Source organism: Chinchilla lanigera, unplaced genomic scaffold (assembly GCF_000276665.1).
Source record: "Chinchilla lanigera isolate Chin_1 unplaced genomic scaffold, ChiLan1.0 scaffold00037, whole genome shotgun sequence".
Classification (NCBI taxonomy): Eukaryota; Metazoa; Chordata; class Mammalia; order Rodentia; family Chinchillidae; genus Chinchilla; species Chinchilla lanigera.
This window is the reverse complement of record NW_004955438.1, coordinates 12,334,016-12,360,531: the sequence shown is the minus strand read 5'-3', so window position 1 is coordinate 12,360,531 and position 26,516 is coordinate 12,334,016. Positions and strand designations below refer to the sequence as shown.

The 26,516-nt window shown below is 37.0% G+C and overlaps 1 protein-coding gene across 3 annotated transcripts in view; it reads left to right on the top strand.

The window, feature by feature from the left end:
- Positions 1 to 26,516, top strand: part of Efcab11 (EF-hand calcium binding domain 11) — a 151,166-nt gene that overhangs the window by 60,244 nt on the left and 64,406 nt on the right. Inside the window, exon 6 of one of the 3 annotated variants that reach the window (XM_013517276.1) lies at positions 23,868 to 24,239. The exons of 1 other annotated variant lie outside the window; for it this stretch is intronic. In XM_013517276.1, the coding sequence (XP_013372730.1) occupies positions 23,868 to 24,039 (172 nt within the window). In that variant the 3' untranslated portion in view covers positions 24,040 to 24,239. Of the gene's footprint in view, positions 1 to 23,867; positions 24,240 to 26,516 lie in introns of those variants that run through there. One more of the 3 variants, XM_013517275.1, reaches the window with a different exon arrangement.

Sequence of the window (26,516 nt, the reverse complement as noted above, 5' to 3'; positions counted from 1 at the left end):
ACCCTTGTTACTGAACTCTTCATGCCAGTTTGACCAGTGTGAAATGATCTCTTATTCCAATTTTAATTTCCTTGATTACTAGCAAAATTTAGCATCATGTCTCCTTACCATCGTGACTTGTTATGTCAGTTTCCCATTTGTCTTATTAACCCCTGGGGGGGGAAAATAATTGGGTTATTTATTTTAAAGTGATTTATAGGGCTTTGTTGTATATTCTGGGTGCTAATTCTTTTCATTTACCATCACAGAAAATGTCACCCATTTAAGGCTTGATCCACTTTTTTGGGAGGGGGAATATTATTGGAATGAATGAATATATCTCTATATATTTTCCAGAAGTTTTAGAAAGAACCTGGAAAAACAGAAAGTGTACGACCCTTCATGTCCAAAGTCTAGAATTACGTGGAGAATGTGTGTAGTATCACTTGAACATACTAATAGGGTCTACCTTATGATTTTCTGCTTGTTGAAGTACTTGTATTCTCTTGGAACAATTGCTTATTTTTCTTTCCTGTATTAGCCAGTTTGAACAATGTTTCTTCAGGATTTACATTATTTTTCAAGTTCTCTTACATTACAGAATTAATTCTTAGTGCTTAAATTAGAATTTTCTGCCTTAATATTCTTGCATGAAAAGACCACACCTCACAAAACGCCTCTGATCTAGTGGAAAACACACTGTCTATCAGTGGGAGCCCCTGTGTGTAACACGACTTCTCCATTTTAGCTCATCACATGATGGTGATGTGCTGTGGTTTGGATATGGTTTGTTCCCAGAGACTCCATGTACTGAAACCTTGGGACCCAGTGCAGAGATGTTGAGGGCTGGAACCTTTAAGAGGTGGGCTTAGAGTAGGATAATTACACCATGAAGGCCCTACCTTCAGAAATGGATTAATGCTATTTTTGCAGAGTCTCATGGAAGTGACTTAGGCGGGGTCTTTTGTTGACTTTGTGGGTATTGGGGATTGTGCCATTGAACCCAGATCTTTTTGTATTTTTTGTTTTGAACAAGGGTCTGAATAAGTCACTAAGTTCCCCAGGCTGGGTTTGAACTTGAAATTCTCCTCCCTCAGCCTCTTAGAATGCTGAGATTATGGGTATATACCGCCATGGTCATCGTGAACTAGTTCTTGAGAGGACAGGTTATTATAAAGCAAAGATACTCACATGCTTGGCCTCTTCTGCACGCATCTGTGTCTCTTTCTGCTTCTCCACAGGCAGGGGACCCCCACCAAGTTGCCAGTGTTGTGCTGTTTGGACCCTGCAGCCATCAGAATCATGGACCTAATCTTCTTTACTTTTTAATTACTCAGCCTTAGAGACTTTGTTATAGCAACACAAAACAGAGTGAGATACACATTATTAATGTTTTATGTTCTCTTCTCAGAACATATGGACATTGTCCCCATCCAAAGACACTTCCAAACTAAATTGTAGATGTTGATACTTTCCAACATTGTTTCATGATTGTGCTAATTCTTTATAACAATAGTTTTTCATAGGATCATAGACTTTCACAAACAAAAACCCATAAAGAGCACATGGTACAGTGTCTTGTTTTAACACATGTGAGATTGAACGAACCACCTGAGGTCATATACCGCAGGATCAGAAAAGGATTAGGACCCAGGTCTCTCGGTTCCTGGCACAACGTGTTTTCTGTTGCATGGATTATAGAATTACAGCTTTATTTTCTGTTTTTATAAAGTTGATATGTGTTTTTATAGCTAGATTTCCTTGACTGAGAAGAATTATCTAGCTATAAAATCTAGCTATAGTTGGATTTAACTTTTTGTTTATGGAAATTTTTCTGTTTCTTAATACTGAGGGAACTATTTAGCATAGTTTCTTAAATTAGCTTTATGAAAATAATGTATACTGTTTTCCTTCCTTCTTTTCAACTGTATTTATATGCTAGTCTTTCCAACAGGTTGTATAAATAAGTTCAATGTTATGGTAAATTATTCCAAAATGGCATATTAACAGTTTGCATAAATTAAAACTATGGTGCAATACTTTGAATTAGATTGTAACTAGATGTAAATTTGTAAATGTGTGTAGCTCATTTTTAGATACAATTTTCTATGCATGACTATCTTTATTTATTTTAGTGTGTTTAACAATAAAATTAGTACATTCAACCTAAGAACTAAAATATTGCCATTAGCTTACATATACACCCGTGTACTTCTCCAGGGAATCTTCCTGCATTTCTCTACCATTCTAAGTATTTTTTATTCCTCTGCTTTAAAAATATAAGCACATACACATACACTTTTGTATTTTCCTAACATTAATCTTCCTTGGTTTAGAACTTTATAAAAAAGGGTCAAGTGTATATAGTCTTTTGTGAATTGCTTTTTCTCACTCAACAAGGTTCCTAGTATTTATCATTGTTTATGTATTTCTAGTTTACTCATTTTAAGTATATGTAGCTTTCCATTGAATGAATTTACCACAAGTTATCTATTCTTTGTTGATCATGTCAGTAGTTCCCCCTATTTTGTTTGCTTTTGCTGTGACTGATAATAGTGTATGAACATTCTCATATTATAACTCCTGGTACCCATGTACAGGTGTTACTCTTGGATGTGTTACTCTTGGATATATACTTAGGAGTAGAATTGCTAGGTTGTAAGGCACATAAATGTTTACTTAGATAATATTATAATGCCCAGTGACATTTCCAGTCATCAGTATCAACTTACATTCCCACAGCATTCCTGTAAACTCTGATCTCTATGTATGAACGATTTTGTTGACTTGTCCTATCCAACTCTTGATATCATCAGACTGCTTAATCTTTTCTAATCAGATGATATTCACTCTCATTGTGGGGTTGATTTGTGTATCTCTGATAAATATAGTTATCTGTTATATCTGTTCCTGATTACTTGCCTCTTTTGTGAAATATCTGTTCGTGACTTTGCCTGTTGCATTTTCTATTCACTTCAATATGTACACACATACATGTATGCAAATAAATAAATTTGTATTGTGTATATGTATTACATATACAAAATCTACATATAGTCTCTGCATATTACATATGTGATGTACATACTGACACTATATAGTTTTAATATCAATTCACCTTTTAATTTTTTGTAGAGACTCAACTGTGTCTTAACTATTTTTTTATATCCAGTAGAATTCAGTTTGTTAATATTTTGCTTAGGATGTTTGTGTGTGTGTGTGTATTCAAAATGCAGCTATAATTTCCTTTGTTGTTCTTTCTTTTTTTCTTTCCTTTTTTTTGGTATCAAGTTTATATTGAACTCATATGGTGAGTTAGGGAGAATTTTGTCTTTTGCTATTTGGTAAAAACTTGAAAATTTTGTAACTTTTCGATTATAGACACACATAATCAGAAACCTTTTCCTTTTGAAATTGCATTGTTTTCTACTTCTTAAAAAACTAATTTCTGCCATCATAGCAAAGTCTTACATATTATAGATGAACTAAAAATACAAGGTTATTAAAAGTTTATAAATATACATTTATTAGAATTCCCTGTGTCACATTTTGTGCTTCCAATTCCTACAGGCCCTTTCAGTAATTTATTTATTTTTGAGTGTAGAAACAGTAATTGAAGTCTGCTTCTGCTGGTTCTTGTGCATAGTGACTTGCTCTCTTGTACGCTTACCTGAATTTTACTTTCTGGAGCTCACTCACTTTGAAGAATAATTGGTGGTGATTTCCATAGGCCCATAATGAGGGACCCCTCCTCAGAGTGGCTTATTTGTTTTAGTCAGACTCCTGGGAACACTGTGAGAACAGGGCCTGTTTGTTAAAACAGACAAATTCAAAGGTGGAAATTTCAGTACTCAGGTATGTTTAGATTCACGTGCTAGTCTATGTGCAAGTTGTCCATCAGTCGTAAACTCTTAGGCATAGGGTACAGTCCTTCCTTCTTTCCCTCCCTTCCTTCCTTTCTTCTTGTGTTTTCTCTTTACTACTTTTCTTGACAACAGGGAAACTTTCATGGAGCCCTTTGGATTTCACCTTGATGTGAAGATGATTTGTAGTGAACAAGCCCCGGATCTTGACTTTTGGCCTTCTTCCCCCAGGAAGCTCCCAAATCGAAGTTAGAGTGCAAGATACAGGCCAGTGCTTCCAGGGAAACGGTGGCTTTTGGGGTCTGACCTCTTGGATTCCCTCTGCCACAAGAATTTGGCCTAGGTGTTCCGCTGTATCTTTTTAACTCTTTAGTGCTTTTAAGGTGGCTTTATATTGACCAAATTGAGAGTCTCATCTAGCATTTTTAGTTTATTCAGTGGGGAAATTGATCTGACTGACTAACCAAAAGCAGAAAGACGTGAATTATTAAATACTTTTTTCTTTTAAATGTTTCTTTAGAGTTCTGTTTTCCAAATATTGATTCATTGAGTAGACTCTTACGATTTATGATTGGAAGAGACTAACCACTTACTTGTAAGAGATGTAGAAAATGCATAAAATTAGTGACGCTTTTCTAAAGTTCAGTAATTCTGGATTCTACTTGTGTAGTGCTTTCTATTGCTATTTGAAGAATATGAATAACAAATATTTGTGATCACTTATTGTTCTGATATTGAATATCATGTAGAAGGTGTAAGCCAAATTTTTATTTTCCTATGACATGAAAACATAGTATCCAAAAGTAGTGATATAATTTAATGACTGTACTGTCCTTGACTCTCAACCTTACCTCTGTATCCTTTACTCATGAGAGAAAACATGGACTGTTTTCTGTTTTAAGACAATAGATCTAAAAATCACTTTTGTTGAACTTGGGTTCAACATTTGTTAAAAAGTATTCTTACTATATTTATATCTAGTGTAACACAGTTGATTGTCTGTGTGCCAGAGTGTTGATGGGCCCCCAAAGCCACCTCTAGGTTTGGTGATCAGCTAGGAGGACTCCTAGGACTCAGCGTGCAACCGTATTCACAGTTTTGGGTTATTGCACTGGAAGAATACAAAGCATGATCAGCAGAGGGAAAGGCAGGTGGGATGAAGTCCAAGGGAAACCAGATGCAAGCTTCCAACAATCCTGTACTGCTGGACTACACAGAACACTTCACTCCTCCAGTAACGAGTTGTGACACTGTGCATTAAATGTTGCCAACCAGAGCAGCTCAGTAGAGACTCAGTAGGCAGGGTTTGAATTGTGGGCTGATCACACAGGCATTCTCTGCCTGGCATCTCCCAACATTCCAGACTCTCGGAAGGAAAGCAGGTGCACAGCATGAGCGATATCATTTGTACAAACAGTTGGAGGAACAGTGACCCCCCTTGTCAGTTAATGGTGGTGGGCCTTCCCTTGAAAAGTACATTCCCAGATGTCAATTAAAGGCCAACCTTATGAATAGAGTAACAGTCAGGCCTGCAGTGTCAGCTCTTCTATACATAGAGCAGTGGCTAGCGTTTTTAAAGCATTTACTATGTGACCCTTTACTCATTTCATTTTCACGGCAACCATTTCATAGATGATCTGAGGCCTAGAAAGTTCAAAAAAGTTGGACAAGATTGTATAACTAATAAATAATACAATAGGATTCAACTCAGCCAGGCTTAAGAAACCATGATTTTATCAAATGCTTGATTTGTTTTTAAGAATAAACATGCTCATGTTATCCTATCTTGTATAAGATGCTTTATACATTTTTACAAAACTGATTAAAAGACATCCTCTTTATGCGGCTTCTTGCGATCTTCACTGTTATTTCATGGTTCTTAATTTTTAGATTTGGAAAATCATTCTAATTATCTTGTGCAAACCCTCCCGGTCCTATAGGCTGTTCTTAGCCTTTGTGTTTCTGGATTAGAAAATATGATTTATTCCCCCAGTGCTCGGGACTGAACCCAGGGCCTTGTGCATAGGAGGCAAACACCTTACCACTGAGCTGTACCCCCAGCCTCTTGAATTTTTTTCATCCTTTTGCAGAAACATTGTCTGGTTCTCGACTACTAATTTATTGACACTGTTCTTTCTATCCATTCTTTTGCTGTCTTCCGAAATGTAGCAATGAGGAAAGCAAAAGGAGGAGGTATCATGGCACGATGGTTAATAAACAAACACAAGACAGGTGTTGTGTCCACTTGGGCTGCTGTATCAAAATACCACGAACCTGGTAGCTTATAAGCAGCATAAACTTAATTCTCACATTTTAAAAGCTGGAAAGGCCAAGATTGCAGATCCAGAATCTGGTGAAAGCCCACTTTTTGGTTCATAGATGGTACCTTCTGGCGGTGTCTTTACATGGTGGGAGTGGGGAACTCTGGTCTCTCCAGCCCCTCACAGAGGCACTAATTACCTCATAACGGTCCTGTACCTATCACACTGGTGATTAGGTTTCAATGTATGAATTTTGGAGGCACACAAACATTCAGATCATAGCCGTAGAATTTTCTGTTAATTTCCTTCTTTGTAATTCTCATCATTGAACTAGCCATATTGTCTACCTCGATATACTAGACAGTGACTTCAGGGAGTATAGTCTTAATGCTCCTAAGTGGCCATCTGGGATAGAGCTGATAACTAGAAGCTTGCCTCACTACAAGTGTGCCTCACTTGTGATTTTTTTGGTAATTAAAATTAAAGGATCCACTATCTACTCTATCCATTCCCAAGAAAATACCGCACATTAAGAAAAGTTTTGAGTGTTAACACATGTGCTGAAATATACACAGATGTTTAATGTCTTACTGTAATGTTATTTTACTGCTCATAGTCACCTGCTTTTTTAGTCTTGCCGAAGTTTGCTTTCTTTATTTCATAACACCTGTTCCCAAGAATATATTTACAGTCTCTTGTCTTTTCTAAATGGCTGGTACATATGTTCGGACAAGATTGACTCTTACTGGTGTCTTTCAGTAAATACCCTAAGAATTGCTTGTTATTTTTTCAGTGTTATTTTATTTCTATACCTTGATCCTGTTTTTACTTAAATACCACATAAGAAGACATGCTATATGGCTGAGGTATGACACTTACTTAAATGTTCATTGATAGGGGAAAAATTTGTTTCCAGTTTTGACTTTTTAAAAAGAGTTCCCATACTTCAAACTACTATATAATGATAAATGTCTGTTCGTTTCTGCAGGCTTAGAGAATTTACATCTAATTCATTATGCTCGTGTAGTCAGGTGCTTCTATTTATTTGAGACACTTGCCACTCTGTATTTCAGTTCTTTGCATTTGTAATTCTCTGTTCAAACAGCATGTTGTCGGAGAGGCCTTTCCTACTGACTTCTCCCCATCCCCCGCCTAGAACAAATCTCAGCTGCCTAGTTCTGTTCATTCTAGCACTTGGCAAATCTTGGAGAGGATCATTTTTCTTTGTTTATTGTCTGTCCCTCATTCTTGACTATAAAGCTATGAGGACAACAGTGTTGTCTTTTCTGCCTTGATTACCTCTGGATGTTCAGAGTAGCACAAAGCACTTGTTCATTTAGTTCTTGTTGAATCAGTCAATGAATCAATTTATTAAAGACTACAGAAAAATAGGTTACGTTAGAAATGATATTTGATTTTTGTTAATTTAAATCTATGCGATTTTCCTTGGGTTACATAGGGTTTAAAGAGGGTACAGACTGATCTTATATATGTTTCAGTAACCAGCTAACTAAAAAGTTAACAGTGGGGGTATTTAATTTCTAGGCTTCATTTTTTTTCTGATTCTTTGGGCTTAATCTAAGATTGTGTATTTGCCATAAGCCATCAAAAAGTACAATAAAACAGGACTTCTGTCGAATTTCAAGGTAAAATACATACCATGGTCTTTTCATGTCAGTAGAAAATATTTTAAACACAGAAAAGTGTAGAGCATAGTGCAGTTTACTTGCATTTTGACCATCTAATTTTATCTCATCTTAACGTTTGCCTATTTGCTTCAGAATTTTGTAGAGATAAAATATTACATATAAAGTTAAAAATGGTTTTATGCTCTGAGTCTCCCATTTCATCAGAGTCCTTATAAAATACATAAATATAAATTTATTAATCTTGTACATATTTTAATATTTCTGTGTTGATAATTATTCCTAAATAATATGTCACCTTTTTGGTATATTTTCACGTTTGATATACATGGCAGTGTTTTGTGCATAGCCAACACCTTGACTTTTTTCACTCACGTTTTTGAGACTCATCTGTAATGATACATGTGACATTTGTAGTTCACTCATTTTCATTGATGTGTAAAATTTCACTGGCATGTAATTTACATTTTATGTTTCTAGTTTTTTGTGGTAGGACATTTCAGTTGTTTTCAGCTATCCACCATTTTCATGAATGGTGGAGTAAGCTACCTTGAACTTTTTGTTTTGTGAATGTGTGTAAGAATTTCTGTGGGGTGCAGGCTTCACAATCTTTTTTACCTTAGGATTTGTAAAGTACATTTAGGTGAACAGATAAGTTGCTTTTGGCTGAAGGCGAACTGTTTGCCTGCCTACCTAAGAGATCATAGGGCTGAGTGTCTTGCCACAGCTGGTTTATCGGTGCCCTGGGTAGCTGTGCTCTGGAGCAGTGGTCTTTGATTTCCCTGGGAAGAATATTTAACAACTACACACTTCCATATGTGTTTTTTGATTTATGGCTGAAACTTGATGCTGGTATCTAAAAGCTTTTAAAAGGAAGTTTCAGTGATGTCAAAGCATTTAACTTTCAGCATATTATAAATGTTGACATTTAAAAGTGAAATATAAATCTTTTTATGTGTATCTACTGGACTCTAAACACTAAGATTTGATACTTTTCATTTATCTTTGGAAATGTGTGAAAGTTATGTGAACAAGTTATTTTTAACAATGTGAAGTTTGACATTCTTTTTGAATTCACATTTCTATTATTATTCTTCCACACTAAATTTTATTCTGATGTCCTTTTTTTTCATCCTTTTAGCTTTCACTGCCAGTATTTAAAATTATGTTTTTAGAGGAATAATTTATATATGGTAGAATTCTCCATAAGTAGGTGTGTGGCTATTTTGGTTTTGATAAATGGTAGAAGTAGTGTAAAAAATGGTAGTGGTGTGATCCTGTGGTCACAATTGACATGTAGAATATTTCTGCCCCTTTCAGTTTCCTCTCTTCTCCCCAGCTTCTGGCTCCACTGTTCTGAGTTTTGTCCTTACACCACTGCCCTTTCTATAAATGTCATAATCCGTAATTAGAGTTGCTCTAATGTATTTGAGATTCATTCATGTGTTATCATTGCCCAGTTGCTTTTAATTACTGAGTGGCATTCTGTTGTATGGATGGAAGTACCATTTATCCATTCACCAGCTGATGGACATTTGAGTTGCTTCCTGCTTGGGACAGTTATGAAAAATGCTGCTGTAGATACTTGTGTTCAAGTCTTTGTATGGATGTTGGGACTTCTGGTCATTTGGTGGTTATGTTTTAAATTTATAAGAAGCTAGTAAACCATTTTCTATGTGTGTATTTCTGTGTATGTAATTAACAAATGAAGTCTTGTGTTTTTATCATATATAACGTAGATGTTTTGAAGTGTACATTCTTGGATGGCTAATTTGAGTTAAACAATGGATGTACAGTGTTACCACACTTACTTGTCATTTTGTGTGTGAATGTGATAAGAGCACTTCAAATGTGCCTTCTTGGAGATGGTTGTATAAAGAGGCTGCATTGTTTCTCATTCTCACCAGCAAAAAAATGAGACTGCCAGTTGCTGTGCATACTTGCTGTTGCCTGGTCTTGTTTGGTTTTGGGTTTTCGTCATTTCTTAGAGGTGCATAGTGGTATCTTACTATCTACTTTTAATTTGCACCTCTCTAGTGACCGATGACTTCAGCAATTGTTTCTTGTCCTCATTTACCATCCACATCTCTTTAGTGAAATAAGTATTTAATTGTCTACTCAATATTTTAAAATTTTGAAAAAGCCCAGAGTTTTAAAAGATTTTTATGTATTCCAAATACAAATTCTATTCTGTAACACTTTTCATTTTATTGTTTCTTCTACAGAGAATCTTTTTATTTTAATAAAATCCAACTTATCAATTTTTAAATAGTTCATCTGCTCTAATTTTGTTTCATCTTAGAAATTCTAGCTCAGGGGCTGGGGACTTAGCTCAGCGGCAAAAGCGCCTGCCTGGCAAGCGCAAGGTCGTGAGTTCGGTTCCCGGTACCGGAAAAAAACCAAAAAAAAGAAATTCTAGCTCAGCCAGGCATGGTGGCACATGCCTATAATCCCAGCACTCGGGAGGGTGAGGCAGGAGAATCTTTGTGAGTTGGAGACCAGCCTGGGCTACAAAGTGAGCTCAAGGCCAGCCTGAACTGCATCGTGATACCTTGTCTCAAAAGATAAAAAATAAAATTAAAAAAATAAAGAAATTCTAGCCCAAATATGATGGTTAATTTTATGTGTCAACTTGGCTAGGTCATGCTACCCAGTTTTTGATTAAAAACTGATTGTGAGTTAGTTTTCCTGCTGCTGAGATATGATCATGGACATCCACAGTTTAGAGGAGAAAAGGTTTAGTTAGACTCATGATTGCAGGGGATTCAGTCTATGGTTAGTTTGTTCCAAGGCAGAAACATCATAGGGGATGGGTGTGGCAAAAGAGAGATGCTGCGTAGCTAATGGAAGCTAGAAAACAGGAGGGGAACAGAGAGGAAGAAGCAAGAGACCAGTTAGAGACCCTCAAGATGCTGCCTACATAACTCACCTCAACAAACTGAGGGTTTTTTTAACTAATCCACTGGGTAGCTCCCAAGTCCATCAAGTTGATGGCCACCTTGACAGTCACACTGATTTAAGTATTGCTGTGAAGATATTTTAAAGATGTGATTAACATTTAAATCAGTAGAGTTTGGTAAAGCACATTGTCTTGTAAAATATGGGTGGGCCTCATCTAATCTGTTGAATACCTTCAGACAAAAGGGTTAGATTTCCCAAGCAGAAGGAATTCTGCCTGAAGACTGCCTTCAGACTTGAGACTGTAGCATCAGCTTTTTCTGAACTCTCTGTTTTGCCACACTGGCCTATTTATCCTTATGCCAGTGTCACAATAATCTTAATTATGTGGCTTCATAATAAATCTTGATATCCAGTAGTATAAATTCCGGAACTTTGTCATTTCTTGAGATTGTCTTGGCTATTTTTTTAGCCCATTACATTTTCTTCCAAATTTTCAATTTCTACCAAAAAACCCAACACTTTCTGGTTTTTTTGCTGAATTTACATTGAATTTGCAACCTAGATCAGTATGAAGTAATTTTACTATCAAAATATTTGAGTCTTCCAGTCCATGAAGAGGGTCTGTCCTTTCATTTTTAAGATAATCTTTAATTTTTCTTACTGTTTTTTTTTTCTGTGTTTTTAAATTTATTTTGTTTTTGTGGTGCTGGGGATTGTACTCGGGGCCTTCACACTGAGTTATATCCCTAGTCCTTTTTATTTTATAGTTTTGAGATAAGGTCTCGCTCTGTTGCCCATGCTGTCTTTGAATTTCTGATCCTGTTGCCTCAGCCTCCCAAGCAGCTGGGATTACAGGCATGTGCCACGTGTTTTGTTATTTTAGTCCAAGAGGTATATAATTCCTAAATGATTTTATTTTTAAATGACATAGATTTTTAAACCTTATCTTCTACTTGTGTATCTAGATAAACAATTGATTTTTATATGCCACTCTATGTCAGAAGCATTGCTACACGTCATAGTCTACTCTGGCTGCCCTAACAAAATAGCATGTACAGGGTGGCTTAGCCAACAGAAATTCATGTTTTTGTGGTTCTTGAAGCTAGGGAGTCTGAAAGCAGGGTGCCAGTATCCTATGGTTCTGGTGAGAACTCTTTTCCAGTCTGCAGATGTCTGTCTTCTTGGTGTGTACTCACATGGCTTTTCCTTGGCATGTGCATGTGGAGAGAGCTGGGGAAAGGGAGAGATCTGTTCCTCTTTTTATAAAGATACTAATGCTATTATGAGTGCCTCACCCTCATTACCTAATTACCTACAAATGCGATTGTACTAGGCACTAGGGCTTTAACATAGAATTTAAGGGGAGACACATTTAGTACATAATACTAAAATAATTGATTAAGTCTATCTTAGCAATTTTAATAGTTTATGCTCTTTATATTTTCTAGGCATACAATCGTGTCCTCTTCAAATGATGGTAGATTTATTTCTTCTCTTTTAATTCTTATGTCATTTATTTTCTTTTCTTATTGCATTGGCTAGAGTTTTGTATACTGTGATAAATAAAACTTATGCTAGTGAGCATCCTGTTTTCTCCTTATCTTTTGGTGGAGGAGGGGAATGTTGTAGTATTTGACATTAAATCTGATATTTTTGGTAGTGTTTTGTGTTTTGGGGGGAGGCTGTGTAGAGAACCTTCATTAGATTAAGGGAGAGTCTATTTTGCTAAAACATTTTTTCATGAATACTACTTTTTTTTTTTTGGTTTTGGTTTTTCTCCGGTACCGGGAACCGAACTCACGACCTTGCACTTGCCAGGCAGGCGCTTTTGCCGCTGAGCTAAATCCCCAGCCCCATGAATAGTACTTTAGTAAATGGCTTTTTTGCTAGTATTGGCATGATCATATGATTTTTTCCCTCTTATTAAGGTAATGAGTGCAGTAGACATTAATAGTAAACAGAGAAAGAATATTACAACATTAGTAAATATAATGCTTAGAAAATCTGTAATTGTATGATGATCTTTTGTTTCTGTGTTTTTAAATTTATTTTGTTTTTGTAGTGCTGGGGATTGTACTCAGGGCCTTCACACTGAGTTATATCCAGCAAATTTATAGAAGGTACCTTCTTTAGCAAATTAGTTGATACACAATGTAATCCTGATAAATTTATCTATGCCTATCAAGTACTTAGTAGGAATAAATAAATGAACAGAGGAATGGCTTAGAAGGGACAGATAACTTGAGATTTAAGCCTAAATACAAAATTAACATGTTTATGTATACAAACACCTTTTGTCAAGGTTATCAAAAATGTTTCTTTACTTTATACAAACTTTTAAGAAACTGTAATATTCTTCTAATATCAGTTTGTTTTATTCAAGTATATGCTATACTATTACATTAACGTAGTTATAGATCTTTCGTTTTGTCTCCATTTAGTCATGTGTTGTATGTAATTGAGCCATGGATTTAGGGTTAGGTGCATAAAAATATTCATCAAGTTTTTCTCATTCCTAAGAATACTAAAAATTTATAGAAGGTACCTTCTTTAGCAAATTTGTGTTTCACATCATTTCATACTTACATTTTAAGGTGAAGGGGTAGATAGACGGTAGATAGATGGATGAATAAATAAGTGACTTAACAGGTAAGTCACAAAAACTTGCCATAAGTTTTTCATCTGGGTGAGATTAAGCCATCACAGATGGTTTCTTATAGGTGACCTCTTTAGCTTGTTCTCATAGGACTTTCTCTCAGAGCAGGGCATCCTTTGGCAGTGATTGGGGAAAAGGAGAGTCAGGATCACTACGCAGAAATCAACACCATTCTTTAACATTGTTGAATTCAGAACATCTCAACATACACTGCACACATTTCACATTGTGCTTTACCCTTAACAGGAACAAATAATAAGGCAGAGCAGCACTTGAACCTCTCAATGATGAGTTTATAGTGCATCGAATAAAGGCTTCACTGCTACCAATATATTTATTTGTCTATCTGGCACCCTAAAAGTCTTTTAACACCTAAGAAATACATGTGTAGAATTCATTTTGAGTAAGAAATGTGCCTTTCTCTTATAAAGTAGAAGAAAGGTGCTTAAAAGCAAAAGTGGGATCAAAGAACAAATATTATTCCACACAAGTATGTTCTTGAGCAAGCTAGTTTTTAGAAAGATTATAAATAGAAGCTGAATCTCTGGAGATCAATCCCATTAATGCTACCATGCCATTGTAGCCCTAGGCATGCATGTACCTAAGTTTACAGGTACTGCTGACCTAGATTATAGACTTAGGTTTGAGACTATTGTGTTCAAGCTTATGCACATCTCAAACTTTTTACCTTGACTCTTGATAAGCTTAAAACAAATAAAATTTATGACAGGGTTTGTATAGTTTTTAGTAGAGTCCCAAAATTGTCAAAGGTTATCAAAAATGTTTCTTTACTTTATACAGACTTTTAAGAAACTGTAATATTCTTCTAATATCAGTTTGTTTTATTCAAGGATATGCTATACTATTACATTAACATAGTCATAGATCTTTCCTTTTGTCTCCTTTCAGTCATGTATTATATGTAATTGAGCCATGGATTTAGGGTTGGGTGCATAAAAATATTCATCAAGTTTTTCTCATTCCTAAGAATACTGAAAATTTATAGAAGGTACCTTCTTTAGCAAATTCGTGTTCCAAGACATCTAATAGACCAAGTACATAAGTAACTCTAAAGGAAGTTTACGTAAAACTCATTTTGGTAAATGGTTAGTAAGTTTTGGAGAAACTCAGATTTTTTTTATGTCTCTAAAGGTTGAAGAGGCTAAAGAGCACAAGTATTTACCCTTTCACTTATTTATTCTTTTAACATGCATGCCTTGAGGCACCTATTAACTTGCTTACACTTGGCTAGGCAGTGGGGATGTGTGAACTACACTGTTTTGCTCTGTATCATAAAATGGCAAACCATGGGAAACAAGTAAACTATAATGATTGCAGTATAATTACCAATTACTGTAAGTGCTAGGAAGAAAGTAAACAGGGTAAGGGAGCAAATAATTGAGCAGGTCTTTTTAGACTGGGTGCTAATGAAGACCATAGGAAGAGGTAACATGCATGTTTATGATTTCTGTGGTGCCACCCAGCAGTAAAGGAGTTGAACTCTCAGAAGAGGGTACTACTTACTATCAAGGCTCTAGCAGCATTCAGGAATGTTTCCTCCTTTCCCTGATGGGTAACTTCTACTCTTTTCCCTTTTTACAGATGAGGAAAGTAAGGTGCAGAGTTCAGTAACTTCCCAAACACATTTAGCTAACTACGTAAGTGATGGAGTGAGAATCCAAAACCAAATAGTCTGGCTGGCTCCAGACCATCGTATTCATTTTCATTTTGGTGAAATCAAGCAGATTTACATCAGAGCCTTTTTTTCAATAAACCACAGAGTTTATTATGATAGTGATGGCTAGCATCTTTTTACCGTTTGTTTTCAGTTAAGTAATTAGCATTTGCCTCTGTTTTATTATTTAGTTTTCAGTATTATTTTTTAGCTAGATACAAACCACCTTCAAAAGAAAAGAAAAATGGTAGCAAATTCTCAGTATAGGATCAATTTTAAAAGTGGTAAGAAACCTTTAATGTGATATCAATTGATTTGAGCCCTTTCATCTGGTTATGCTGTCCAGTATTCACTCGAAAAGACTCTGTTTTGGTCCATTTGGGCTGCTGTAACACAACACCATAGACTGAGTAGATTATAAGCAATAGAAATTTATTTCTCACAGTTCTGGACGCTGGTAAACCCAAGGTCAGGGTGCAAGCAGACCCGTAGTCTGGTAAGGGCCCACTTTCTGGTTCATAGACAGTACCTTCTTGTTGTGTCCTCACATGACAAGGCAGGTCTCTGGGCTCTTTTATAAGGGCACTAATTCCAATATGAGGACTCTATCTCTGACCTAAAGACCCTACATCCTAACACCATCACACTAATGATTAGGTTCCTTCCCTCCCTCCTTCCCTCCGTCCCTTCCTTCCTGTGTTGGGCATTGAGTCTAGCACCTTTGCACTGAGGTACACGCCCAGCCCATTTTTAGTTTTTGTTTTGAAACAGAGTCTCATTAAATTGCTAAATTGTCCAGGCTCTTCTCAAATTGTGATCTTCCTGCCTTAGGTCCCCAGGGTGCTAGGATTACAGGTGTGGACCATTACACCTGGGTTGGTGATTAGGCTTCAGGATATGAATTTAGAGGAGGTGACACACAGACATTTAGGCCATAACAGAGTAATACAGTAAATAATAAGAAAGGTATGCTTGCATCATTTGGAATAAATGAAAATCAGAAACTTTTTAAAAGACTAAATCTGAAAGCAGATGTACAGGTATTATCATAGATACCCATAGATGTATTTGACATTTATGATAGGATGACTTTTTTCTAGAGTTTATACTTAATGAATTTCGCTTAAAATTTTTCAGAACTCTGTAACAACCCTGTGTTGTAGTAGGAGAAGAAGTCAACTTTTACCGTTACATAATTAGAAAAAACCAGGACCTCATAATCTCCAATATGTAGATTGAGTCAAGCTAAATATCAGGTAATCTTGGATCACAAGCTCACATCCTTTCTTAGAAATCATTATTTTTAATTATAATAACAGGACCAAGAGTCTGTATGAGCACAGCTGTACAAGTTAGCCTGCAGATTAACTTACTTTGGCAAAAGCAAAGTGTGCTTTTAGTGTTCTTCAAAATATTTATCCAGATGTATCTAGAAGAAACTTCTGCCATATAAAGTTGCTAAGTACTTAGCGTGTTTTTGTCTTGTCTTGGGGGGAGCATTTTTGGGGTATTTTACCATAGCTAAATGAATTAGCTGCATTGTAACTCATAGAAAAATATTTCATTGTAACTCACTGAAGCAAATTTCAGTTGAATAAGGGATATGGTTTTAATGGGATTATGCCATAGTTAATATTACAATCTCTACATAAATAAAAGGTGTCAGGAAGAGAGCAATAACATGATAATGTACTGGAAGGGACCAACATCTGCATCAGCAAAGGTAATAAAAGAAAAATAATAAGAAATGACCTATAGTTCATGAAAGAAGAGGTATCTTTTGAATATCTTTAAATACAAATGAAAGAAGACAAAGAAAATAGACTAAAAAGAAAAACAGTCGTATGATATAAAAGTCTACCAGAGCTTAACAAAAACAGTGGAGAACAGAAAGAGGTGGGCTAAATATTGAATATGGTAGCTACTGAGTAATTATCAAAGGAGAAAGAGATGGAGAAACATACTTTGGCAAAAGAAAGGTCAAAGAAGGGACAAAAAAGTACTTTGTAGGTTGACTCAAATAAGGGTAAAGTCATAGAGGACAATAATACCAAATAGATGATGTTGAAACATAATGAATATATATCCTAATGTTATGCACATTGCTTAGCAACAAGCAATTTACAAAAATGAAAAAGGAAGTACAAAAAGCAATTAAAGAAAGAAAGAGACATATGTCTTGTAATTAGATATAAGGTGAAAATGAGAGGAGACAAGATGGAAAGTAAATTTAGACCTCAAAGAAGTTTTAAGATAAACAATCACATTTATTATTGTCTCTTGGGTCAGTTTTTTAAAAGTTAGACCCAGAATTGTAATCAGCTCCCCGCAAGTGAAGATATTGATTGCTATGTAAAATGTACTCCATACCCTTTATATGAAGCAGTGAAAATATAGATATTCAAGTGATTTAATATTTTAAATATAAACATGTTTTAAAATAGTATGAAAAGAATAAATCTGTGAAAATGATCAAAATACGTTAGGAAGGCACTTGGCAGTGATTTTCATCTTTCACCTTCTTATTTTGTATTTGAATTGTTTTATGCATGCATATCTAATATCTTATTTTAAATATTTGGACAGTGGTTAGTAGTCAACCTGTTTGTAAAGTTCAAAAGTACTTATATATAAGTAATACCTTCTAAAGGCCAGTAGATGCATTTAAAAGCAAGAATTAAATTAATTCATCCCATATTTCAGCAGTCAGAATGCATTTCCAATATATGGCTTTAGATTTGACCTTGTGAAAACTGAAAGTAATACAAACCCCACATACCACAATTACCCCAGGGTTCCTCTAATGAAAGGGTTACTATCACAAACATTCCTCAGAACTATATGTCCCATCTGCAAGCTAGACTTTTTCTCCTGATGATGTCTTTTGAGATAGTAGAGTCTCAAGTCTTTTCCCCACTCATTTAAGTAAGTAAACCTTATTCCATAGTGTTGGAGAAAAAGCACAGGTTTAATAACAAACAGGAACAATTCAATGAAAGTGGTAATACTCAGTCTCTTATTAATAGGCTCTTATTGACTTTGGGTGCTTAGGAATCATTACTTCTGATACACCTTAGTAGAGCTTTCCACCAAATAGAGTTCCTACTGCTCATTGTTGGGAGGTTGATGATAGTAAATTACAGTGCACAAACTAGGCGCTGGTTAGTATGGCAGTTGGGATGGTTGGCTCTCAGAATAGTTACCCAGTGCCTTAATATGAAAGGGTTGAAAGGGTGCCTTTGGATATACTACTCTGTTTTGTTCCTAGAATTTACTCATTGCTAAAACTGAATGCTTTTAGTTAAAGTAGAAGACCAAAGCAACTGCCATACCATTTCAAGGAGTAAAATACTATTCTTTGAGTTTGAGATATTATTGATTTTAGCAGCACCATCATATTATGTACCAGTATGAAAGAAAATATTCTGCCTATTAAACTGTATAACACACTGCTTGTAATATGCATTCTAATTTTAGACATTTTTAAGTTGTGGCCAGAGGTGCCTGAAAAGTCATGAGATAAGATATAGTACACTTAGCTACTCTGTTCTGAGCTGTCTTCAAATATCACATGCCAATAGCAGTACCATCCAGTCTACTTTATTCTGCCTATAGAGATATTCTTGTCCAGTGACTGTATTTCCCTTTATATAACCTTGACTTTGCTCAAAAATACCTTGCTCATCTACTCCAGAGTTGTTCCTCTTCTTATAAGGACACTGGCCATGTTGGGTTAGGGCTTACGCAGATGACTTCACCCTAACTTCGTTACCCAAGACTCTCTCTAAATACAGTCACATTGTGAGGAGCCGAGGGTTAGGACCTTAACATACAATTTTGGAAGGAACACAATTTTAATCATCTCCATGCTAGCTTATTGCTTACTCTCCTAATTTGTTTACCTGTTCCCAGGACCATGTATAGAGGCACTCTAATATATCCTTCATATCACCATTTGAAAGATTATTCTGAACTCAGATGAGCACATTACTTTTTCTGCTTAAAAGTCTTTAATGGTTCCCAGTCATGTGGAGTATAGCATTTAGATTCCTTCACGTGGCACTCTTTTATGATGTACTCCAGCCACCTTCCTGCTCACACTGCATGCCAACCTTTCTGAAATATTTAAAGTTCCCTGAAGGTTTTAAACCTGCACCTCCCTCCCTTTGTACATGTGGCTTTCTGTACCCATAATGTTCTTAACACTGCCTCCATTTGTCTCACCAACTGTAGCTCATTTAAGACTCAGTGTAGGGAGCACATTCTGCAGGAGTCTTACCACTTAGTGGCCAGGAGGAAATACAGCAAACAGCAATAGTACAAATTGAGGGAAGTTGTTAAATTAATATGTGAAAAAACATCCTTTTCATGAAAAAGACTACAATGAAAAAGAATAGGGTTCTGTAAATGAAGCTTATTGCTATAAGCTCTTCTCATTGGGTGGCGCCACTGACGATTTGTTAAAGGGACAGATTTTTAAATTTACATCTTCCTTCTCGTTATTTACTTAGCGATCAGCTCAGGGCCTATCTCATCACATTTCATCACTTCCTAGCACCTTCCTAAATCAGGGCCTATGTCCCTAGAGCTGCAGGGCAATCTAGAGCCCACCCTCTTAACAGTCTCTATTCTTGTGCCCTAGACACACAGCAATGCAGCTCTTCCCCAGCTTTTCTGAAAAAACAAGTACAAATTGTAAGAAATGCAGGACAAATTTTGAGCTGTCAGTACATTAGCAGTGACATGGGAAATCTCATGGAGTCGGGGGAAAAGGTGTAAATTGCAGGATAATATCAAGGGGATGTCAGTACGTTAGTAATGCAGGGAATAAGATGGACTTAACGGAAAGGTATAAATTATAAGGTAACGTACAGGGGAGGTCAGTACATTAGTAACATGGGGAAGCTGACCATTTGGGAGGAAAAGCTACAAACTGTAGGATAATGTAAAGTAGAGGCTTCACTGTAAGATGAGCTCACCTCATACCAGGAAGACTTGCTAGCTGTAGACACTGGCTATAATTTTCAGTATTTTTATAGCCCTATCTCATGACACATCTTTTCTTTACAAACATTAATTAAATTTCTAGCGAATGTTGCTGGACAAAATTATTATTCTTAATACAGAAAAATACATGAGTGGGAAAAATTCCTTCAAAAGCTCTGAATACCTGAACTTGCAAATGTCGTGTCAATTAATAACACATATTCCTACAAAAAGCTCTGTAAACATGACTGTTCTTTCTATGTCCAACAGAATTTAAACAGTTGTGCAGTTTTTTTAAGAAAGTATTAAAATTTTAAATACAGCATATGGGGAGACTGCTCTATAAGCTTGTCTTGTTCCTACATGGCTTGTGAATTAGGCACTGGCTGCCCTTTCTTCTAGAATATCTTCTCAAGGATGTTTGTAGAGCACCCAGCTTTGGGAGACAGATATAATATCTTCCTCCAGAGCAGTGGGCAGGCTAGCTTTCTGATACTATGGGTTGGATTTGGTTTGTTCCCCCAAAGATTCATGTGTTGGAGGCTTGGTCCTTAGTGTGATGATATTGAGAGGTAGTGTGACCTTTAAGAAGTAGGACCTAGTGTGAGGTCATTACTGGCCCCTCATCTCACTCTAGTTTCCTGTCTCATTAGGGAACAGATCTCTCCCTCTTATATGCATTCCCATCATGATGCTACCATGATATGATGCAGCCATCAGGGACCTCTTGCCAGAACCAATGCGATGTTATTTGGACTGTCTGCTTCTAAAACTGTAGGCTCAATAAACTTCTTTTCTTTATAAGTTATCCAGCCTGAGGTATTTTGATACAGTGACAGAAAACAGACTAATATACTGATCACTTAAAAGGATGCACATTCTCTAAACTCAAGTTCCTGTTCTGTAATCCAGCCTTTTACGTATTCAAACATTCATCTGGGCCTATCTGCATCACTTCATAGAATCTAAAGACAAGGAGAACTCACACAAATGTGCTGATACTCTTGCTGATTACCATGAGTAATGAAGTCCTTTGTCTGTGATCCAGCTGTCCTGGGTCTTCTGCTTGCATGTGTGTCTGTGGCTTGTGGTAACCTAAAAGGAGGCTAAGCTCACAGGTCCTTCACTGCTTTTTTTTCTTTTTCAACAAGAATAAATGCTGATAGAGACATGGAATTCTGGAAGAAACTTAAGGAAATCCTGGTCCTTAACAGAATTTGAAGGAAGTTCATGGGAATTAATAAATTTGTTGACTGAGGCAGTAGTGATTCTCTGCTTTATTCCTTGTTAATGAAGAGGCAGGGAAGTGGTTGCCAGTGACTCACAGGTGACAGCTCAGGCAATATTTCTCCTGCAGGCAGAAGGACATTCTCATAAATGTGACAGCTGGCCTCCAACCCACCCAACTGAAACAACTTGGACAAAGATTCACCCTGGGTGGACAGAACATTCCCCGCCCTTTCAGACAGTAGTTATTTAGACAAGAACATGAACTGGGTGAGAATAACGGGAAATGTATGATTTCTGTAGGCGGAAGTCAGTAGAATCATTAGAACTTTGGTTTTCTTCAGGACAAACAAGGGCGGAACATGTAAAATTTGGCAAAGAAGAATAGCAACAGCTATGACATCTTAGCTCAGGTGTTTGGTACTATATCATGCCAACTCTTTGGAGATAAACATTTTTTTTTTCAGTGTTTAGCCAAACTAAACAATATACATTTAAAGATCCATAGTTGGAATAAAAGTATTTTTGAAAAAGCAAGAGAATAATAAATTCAAGATTGCAGATAGTGATTGCTTTGGAAGAAAAAGCACAGGACTATGAACAGGAAGGAACACTCAGGTAGCTATGGTGATATTGGTGATTTTCCAGTTCTTAAATTGGGAATGGGCTCACAAATTCTGTTTTAATTATCATGCTCCATAATATCTATTTGTTTCATATATTCTCTTCTCTGTATCAACTATTACATAGTAATTTTTTGTGGTCATTTTAGAATTACTGAATTGCTATAAATTATATAATGTCTGTTAGATCTTTATGTGGATTTTAGTACAATAGAGGATAGTATCTTCCCTTAAAGTCCCCGCAGTGTTCAACAAGAACGTTGAACAGGAAAACATATATATGTCTATGGGAAAAATACTGTAGATGTTCAGTGTTGTACATTTTTAAAATAACAGATTATTATGAAATTATTGCAAATAAGTTCTCTGGTTTTTATCTAAGCTAAGATTAATCAAAGGTAATTCGGCTTGATGTCAAACTCTACATATAGTTAATTTTCATCATTTCTGAAAGCAGATTGTGTATACTTACATTTATAATGCTGAGAGGCCATTATCCTTGAATTTGAGAAATTTGGGGTAATATTATGTGTGCTGTTCCATCTTCACTGGCTATGGGGACCAGGAATGGCTGTGTTATTTCTCTTCTCAATTTGTGTGATTTGAATCTTAAAGGGCTCCCAAATACCCATGTGCTTAAGGCTTGGTCAGCAGCCTGTGGTGCTGATGGGAGGCGGTAGAACCTTCAGGAAGCAAGGCCTAGACGAAGGAAGTTAAGTCATAGGGAGTTTGGCCTTGAAGGGGATATTGGAACCCCTATCTCTCTTTCTCTTCACTTCCTGGCTGCCATGAGATGAGCAGTGTCCTCTGTCATGTGTGCCCACCATGATATACTGTGCCACAGGCCCAAAGCAACAGGACTAAGAAACCATGGCCTGAAACTTTAAGTCAGTACATGCTTTTCCTTCCTTTAAGTTGATTACCTCAGGTACTTTGTTATAGTGATAGAAAACTAATGAATACCCAATTCTGTCTTCAGTCTACTTAAGAGAGAAGGGCTCTTCAAGCCTTCCTCAAGCCTTAGATAAACTCTAAGGAGAATTTTGTGTTTCTTGTGTCCCCTGAGAATGATTGCAGCTCCCTACTGACAGTGTAGCTCAAAAGGCCTCTGGGAGCGCGCCAGTCCTTAACAAATGTGGGAGGATGGCTTGCTATTTGATCGAGCTAACCTTGGAAGTGAAGACACTAGATTCTTTATGAGGTCTCTTAGCTAAAAATTTTTATCACCTACTGTCACACAAACACTTTTCTTACTTTGTATTACTTATTCTTTGCGGCAACGCTACAGTGGCTGTTGTCTCCACCCCTCTCTGTGTTAAGGGGCTCAGAGAGAGGTAAAGTAACACTGTGTGGTCCCTTCCTCAGAATGCTGACTTGGTTCTGTGGATTCTAAAACTCATACTTTTAATGCCAGTTCCTTGTCATTTAATCCTTTAATTCTAGTAGTATATGTGAATACAGAGAATTTTCCTTTGTTACCCTTATTATAAATCAGATGGCCACACAATTGTGATCAGAAGTCACATAGGGGGGACAACCGGGCCCACTTCGGTGACCTCCAGGTAGGAGAGGAGACAGTGTTGATGGTTGCTGAGAATTTTCTGATTACCTCTTTTAAAAATGTATTCCATACTTTTTCTTCTCAGCCAAACTGTCATTGATACCTGTGGTCAGTGTCTTTTGATAAGCTGAATTTAACATTTCTGAAGTATGATAGGGGTGTAACAAGCACATTAGAAGTATGTTTATTTTGTTACCCATAGTTATATTTCTTTAACATATAACTGGAACGAGACCTAGTGTGCATGTATTTGTTTATGTAAGAAAGCAGGCAGGGTTTACACAGAATTTTGATCTATGGTATGCCATGAAAAGTATAAATGCCATTTTCCTCCTGATTTATAATTGGTCCCCATGAGGCAACTCAATTACTTAGTGTGAAATGGGCTTCAAAGGCAGAGTATGAAGTGTATTTATCCCCAGCTTGCAGATTTATCTTTATTCAGCTACAGAAAAAATAAACAAATAAATACTTTAATCTGACTTTCAGAGCACTTAGAACAAGGTCTTGCAGCATTAAAGTAGCAGGAGTAAACCTCCCCCCAGAACACCCCAGCCTGGCAATATCACTGAGCACCATCTCACCCAGGGCTCCAGAGCCCCAAGACCCCTGTTACGCTGTTTCCAGGAGAGGATCTTACAGAAGATGGATTGCTGCTTAACTCCATGGAGTATTTTATCTTGACATATGCTTGAAATGCCCTGCTTTGTTGGATTTTGATAGCAAATCAAAATATCTCTCCTTTTAGTAGGAATGTTTTGTATCCTTACAAACTCTTTCTGGGGACCACATTGTCCTATACATAATAAATGTTGAAATATAATGCATAATTTGAAATGCAGGCCACCGCAGCTTGTAAACTACATCAGGATCTTAGCAGATGATCACCAGAGGCCCTTCTTTTAGTTAATCCTTTTAGTCTTGCCAAGGTTTCTCTTTGAGACCACTTTTTTTTTTTTTTCCCCAATTTGGTGACCAGACTACACATTGCTGATCTATCAGTTAAGCAGATGTTTACTGTATACTTCTGCCTAGTTTAAGGCTTTCCCCTTTATAAGAAATAGGTCAAGTACAGACCCTGAATAAGAATATTCAGTTTCCAGTGGTTGTGAAGTTGAATGTGGAATGTAAAATCCAACAACATAAAAAAAATGATGCTTAGTTTCCCCTTCTAGCCCATGAGGCATCCTTAAGCTATAGTGTGGTCCACTCATAACCTAATGTCTGGGGCTCCTCTTAGTGTTAAAATAGAGGAAGAAGAGGATGGGAGGAGCCTTTCTGTACCCTCCTGAGTTGCAGGATCACCCTTCCTTCAGTGCCCTCCTGTCTCCTATATTCCCAGCATTCTTGGGGCACCACCACTTCAAAGTCACCAGCAGCTGTCCTTCCCTTTTCCAAGTTTATCAAAACTCTTATTTAGTTAGTAGAGAAGTATTTTTATTTCTCTAACTGATACTAGTATGTGTATAACTGATAATATCTTACTCTTCTAAAGGCATGTGCGTTATTATAAGAAAATACTAAATGCGTATGAAGTCAAACAAGTATAGATTTTTCACCACATGGATTAAGTTGAAATCAAAGAACAAAGCCAAGCAAAGGCCGTTATGCTGGGGTTGCGAGATCACCACAGAGGCAGGTCGCAGGTGGAGTTTGTTCCTTAGGGACAGATACCCAAGCCAGCCCTGATTTTTTATTGCTTCTTTTCTTGTCTTGTTTCTGAACTTGTAGGTTCTGAAAATGCCACGTGGCAACATGGTGGTGGCTGTGTTAGAAGCTCTGTTGGTGGAAGTGAGATTTGGAGACAGCTAGGACATTGGCTGAGGTCATCAGTGCCCATTTTTAGATTTGAGCTATGTGTTAGTCAGACAGTCATAAAGTTAGAGGCTGTCGAGATAAGGCGTAGGCACTGACCTGGAATGGAGACAAGCTATCACACCAGAGAGCAGAAGTTGAAATCATTTGGCAATTCAGGCCCCATAACCTGGTGAGAGAAGGTTGACCTAGTTCCTGGCTTCATGCTCAGGTTTGGAGTCTAGTCAGGAACGTGGATCTAAAGTAAATAATTATGCTAAAAGCTAGATTCTTATTAATTTCTCTGCCTGCCATCCTAGAAAAGCAAAGGATATCATGATGGCCCTGAGGTCAGGTGGCTTTTTGGAGGGAGCCACATTCTAGCAAAGACCTAGAGATCAGAGATCAAGTCAGGGTCAGAACAAGCACTGGGTGGGAGGCCAGGGCCTGGCTGAGGCCCGTCAGGAAGGGTGAACCCTGTGTGGAACCTGCGGAGGAGCCCTTCCTGTGCCTTTGAGGGGCTGCTGGTGAAGCCTGAGGAGCGAGCGCTGTTGGCGTGGGAGGGAGGCCAGAGGAGGCCAGAAACGAATCTGTCTGGAGCCCCTTGGGCCACATCAAGGGTTTAGAACCTCAAAGGCATGGGATCTGACTTTAGGAACTTTAAGCTGGGGAGAGACAGTTGTGTTGTATAGCTGGTCCTGAGTGTACATGTGATTGGGAGAGGAGATCTATCAGTGAGGGTGATTAGGCTCTGAAGACAGAGTAGAAGGGGTTGCTGTCACACAGTGTCATTTAAGGGGTACCCAGGAAAACCCCTACCCCAAATATCTTTCTTGTTACTGCTGACACCATGTATCAAAACCTGTAATTAAAAACGTCATCTCATTTAAAGCTCAAGTCTTCTAAAAGTCAGATTTAGACAAAACCACAGCACTAATAACATTTTTAAAGGGCTTTTTAAAATAAAGTCCCTTTTCCCATTCTCCATGGCCTCTCTCCCTATCAGACACTCAGGGCTCATATGTCAGTCTCTAAGTCAACACTTGATTTCTAGAAAGGCCTTATACAGTATGACTTTCTTGAACTTTATGATACAATTTTGAATCAATCTGTTACATTTTCCTAGGATACAAGGGGTGATAAAAATACAGTGAAAGTTTGAATTTTAAAATTTTTATTGTAGAAGCTGGGCACGGTGGCACACACCTGTAATCCAAGCACTTCGGAGGCTGAGGCAGGAGGATCGTTTTGAGTTCAAGGCCAGCCTGGGCTGCGAAGTGAGTTCAAGTCCAGCCTAAACTGCATAGTAAGACCCTGTCTCAAAAAGACAAAAAATATATATAT